This window comes from Pleurodeles waltl, chromosome 4_1 (genome assembly GCF_031143425.1).
Source record: "Pleurodeles waltl isolate 20211129_DDA chromosome 4_1, aPleWal1.hap1.20221129, whole genome shotgun sequence".
NCBI lineage: Eukaryota > Metazoa > Chordata > Amphibia > Caudata > Salamandridae > Pleurodeles > Pleurodeles waltl.
The window spans coordinates 122,652,282-122,656,503 of NC_090442.1; the positions used below are offsets into that span (position 1 = coordinate 122,652,282).

Genomic DNA, 4,222 nt, shown 5'->3' on the forward strand with positions numbered 1-4,222 from the left:
AAGGTTCCCGGGGATCTAGTAGGGAACCCACTCAAATAAGACCACTCACTCACAGTCTTGTTTTGCTATCACCCAGTGGCCTCCTCAAATGTACCTGTATTTTTGGCAGGACACGCACAGTGATTGGCACACAGAGGACAATGGTGGCAGAGCAATCTATCATGAGAACTAGGCAGGAGACGACTAATTAAACACTGTCTATGTTTTCCATAGAAACCAAGAATGTGTCAACATACAAGCACAAAGTCCTGTAGAAATTCAAGCAGGCAGTATAAGTAACACATCACAGGCTGAAGGAATGCATTACATTCTTCGCCCCTTTGAATTAGATTTGACTAAAACTGAATTCATGTTATTTGGGAATTAACTGCCAAGAGTGCTCAAATCTAGGAATTTCTTAAAATGTGAAATTACAAATTATAACTCACCATAACTTTCTGCATTTGGCAAAAAACTGAGGCCCTCATTCCAACCCTGTCGGTCTTTGATCGCCAGGGCAAAAGTGGCGGTAGTACCGCCAACAGGCTGGCGGTACTACAGCCCGCATTATGACCGTGGCCGTCTCGCCACAATCATACCGCCGGGACTTACAGCGCTGCCCTGGGGATTACAAGTCCCCATCTGCCAGCCGTTCCACGGTGGTAAATACCACCATGGAACGGCTGGCAGAATGGGTGACTCGTGGGTTCCTGGGGCCCCTGCACTGCCCATGCACTTGCCATGGGCAGTGCAGGGGCCCCCATGCACAGCCCCATCGCAAATCCACTGCCCGAATTACGGGCAATGGATTGCGTGGCAGGTGCTGCTGCACCCACCGCATCGCCACATTGCCGCCGGCTCCATTGCTAAGGCCATCGTTCCCACTGGCCCAGTGGGGATGTCAAATTACGGCTGGCGGATTTTAGGCCACATTGGCGGCCTGCTGGTGGTACAATATTGACGGGCCGCCTCCGCCAATGTTGTAATGAAGGCCTGAATTCACTATCGACATTAATCTAGGACTAAGGTTGCTAAGAAAAACTAGGAATACTTGTTCCCAACTGACTTTGTTACCAACTAACTCTCATTAGCTTAAAATAGGTTCTCCATGATAAAGAAATTAAATACTAAAACATTAAGTACTAAAACATAGATCCCATTCTAGATTCCACACTGTCTTCATTGAAAGGCAACAGTATGCCACAGTATGCCACAGTCAAACTCAAAGTTGTGTAAAGGTTTGATAAAACTTTCATCTAGCTGCATTCAAGGCTTCTCCCAGGTGACATCCTCTTCAAAAGGATGCTCAACAAGATCTGTTGTATTACTTACAAAGTAGTAACCAGCAATGCTCCAGCATACCTGCCTTAAATGAAGGGACAGATTTAGTTTGACTCTGCATCAAGTTATTGTCACTTTTTTGGTGCAACCCCAATGCAAAATCATTTTTGCATTTATTAAGCCAAGTAATAGCACTGCCTTGCGTTACTTTGCATTCGGTAGGCATTGCATGGGTAGAGCATGGGCATTCCCTTGGATCCACCCATGTATTTTGATGCGAACCCAGATTAGCAAAGACTTGTAAATCTAGGTTTGCTCCAAAATGGTGTGTCTATCCGACAGTGACGTAATTAGATGACATATCTTTATTTCTCCTTGTTACTTCCGTTTTCTATATGTACTACATTGTGCAGCACATATAGAAAAATAAATATTCCTCTAAAGAATGTTGCTTGTGCAAGAAGGTGTTTAATTTCTAATGCATTTAGTACAGTTCCTCTCAAAGTCCCCAAATGTTCTCATGGTAGATTAAGAGACCAAATTGTGCATTATGATTATAGCATTTAGGCTCATATTTACTAAGCTGTTGCTTCACGCTTGGGCTGCAAGAGGCTATTTGCACCAGTTTGCATGACTTTGTAAGGAAATGTAACACAACGGACTGGCTTACACTGCTTTACCTTACATTTCCAGCTGGCATGCGTTGTATGAATAGAGCATTGGCGTTCACGTGCATCTACCAATGGATTATATGCAAATTCAGATTTGCGAAGGTTTGTAAACCTGGCATTGCATCAAATCGGTTTGTTTCCCAAAGGCTGGCATAACAAGAAGAATTAGTTTTTTTGCCTCATCATTTACTCTATCTGTGCACAGAGCAATCTGCATCATGCAGAGAAAGAGGAAAATGCCTTTTTGGATTGTTTTTGGGCACAAAGACGATCCTTTCTATCGTGCAGGCATCCTTGCAGCATTGCACAAGGTTGCCTGCATTGGAGCTGGGCAGCAAACAGCACTAAGATAGAGCAGACATGCATCATATCTTAGTAGATATGGCACATTTCTGTTCTCTATATTTCATGCATCACAGCACAGAAACATTGCCTGCTGTCCACGGTAACATATCGCTATTCAATACATGTATGTTGATGCAAAAGTATGATGCCACAAAAAGAGAATAATTAATGAATAAACAGGATGGGCATCAGGGTCCACTAACTGCCACCATGAAGAATAGTAGAAGAGCAGCTTTATAAATAAAAATGGAAAGGAGACATCTGTGGCCAAAATTAACAGATTTTTTAGGCAGGATGCGTGTGAGTGCCAAATAAAAATGATTCTGAGTCAAAATAGCAAGTAAATGAATCTAATTGTTTCGGTAAGATTAAACTATTTTTTCAGTTGTAATATATGGACAACTGCTCTGATTTTGTTGTACATTTAGGAAGCTTAAAAAGAATGTCTATTAAGTGATTTAAGGATACATTTCAAAATGTAATTCAAAACATATTGCTTTCTATCCAGTAGATGATGCCTCTTACTGTAAGAGAACAAACAAACAAGACTTCATCCCCAGAGTTCTTCCTTATGGGATTCTCCAGTTACCAACAATCACAATCTGCGTTCTTTGCAGTTTTCCTGTTGTTGTATCTACTTGCTGTGATAGGTAATATCCTAATTATCACCATCATCTCCTCAGATGCTCATCTTCACAACCCCATGTACTTCTTTCTAATCAACCTTGCTGTATTGGACATTTGCTTTACCTCATGCATTAGTCCTAAAATCCTGGACATCCTTCTCTCTGAGACAGAGTCTATCTCTTATTTTGGTTGCATGACACAACAGTTCATGCTGTCTTCCACTCTGGGCACTGAGCTCATTCTTCTTGCAGTGATGGCCTTTGATAGGTATGTGGCCATCTGTATGCCACTGCATTATCCTATCATCATGTGCAAGAAGATTTATATCTCTTTAGCAGTTGCCGTATGGTTGGTTGGCATTCTTAATTCCACGATGCTCACTGGGATAATCCTGAACCTCTCCTTCTCTGAAACCATCATTTTAGATCATTTCTTCTGTGAAATACCAGCACTTCTTAAGGCTTCCCTTTCTGATACCCAACTACTCAAGAATGTGACCCTAGTGGAAGACTTCTTCTTTGGCATATTCTGCTTCTTCTGCATAATTATATCATACATTTATATTATTGCATCTATTGTGAGAATACACTCTGCAGAGAAAAAGAAGAAAGCCTTTTCTACTTGTGCATCCCATCTATTGGTGGTTACATTGTACTATGTTAGTACTATCTATGCATATGTACTTCCTTCGGTGGCCCGTGGCAGTAATGGGGACAAAGTTGCATCTGCCTTTTATGCAATTATCTCTCCGGTATTGAATCCAATGATTTACAGCCTGAGGAATACTGATGTTAAGCAAGCTTTCTTCAAGATACTTTCCAGACACATTTTCCCATTAATAAAGTAGTAACGATGGTGGTAGTAATGGTCTTGTAGCATTTCACACCTTCACATTCTTGCAAGTTCTGCACAGTCACCACATTTCTCATAGAACTCTGAAATGAGGATAATTAATACTTACAAAATCTTCAGGTGGAAACAGTTACTCCTTGTGTACCTCACTACAATTAAAAAGAATTTGGATAGGGGTAGCAAATCAGATTTTTCATTTCTAATGTATTTTCTTGGAAGGCCTCTGAATTGAAGATGTGGTTACCATTGAATATTATTGTAGCGATAAGGGTGTCATTTTAACAGACCTGCTTATGGCTTCCAAATGTTGCATATGAGATGTACCTACTGGACATCAATGATATCACAGATTGCACATTTATTAGCATTGCATTGATTTCATACACAGCATTTCATAAAATGCACATAATAGTGGACCCTCATATACCTTTCACAATGCCAAATGCCTAATCCAAGAGGCTGACAAC

The 4,222-nt window shown here is 41.0% G+C and overlaps 1 protein-coding gene across 1 annotated transcript; it reads left to right on the plus strand.

Moving 5' to 3' along the window:
* Positions 1 to 2,790: 2,790 nt before the first annotated feature.
* On the plus strand, positions 2,791 to 3,750 carry LOC138287108 (olfactory receptor 13A1-like). The gene has a single exon (XM_069227469.1). The coding sequence runs from the start codon at positions 2,791 to 2,793 to the stop codon at positions 3,748 to 3,750; it is 960 nt and encodes a 319-aa protein (XP_069083570.1).
* Positions 3,751 to 4,222: the final 472 nt, after the last annotated feature.

Bases quoted from the DNA above. Each gene is read 5' to 3' on its own strand.
- LOC138287108 (XM_069227469.1), top strand. From the start codon at position 2,791: ATGCCTCTTACTGTAAGAGAACAAACAAACAAGACTTCATCCCCAGAG.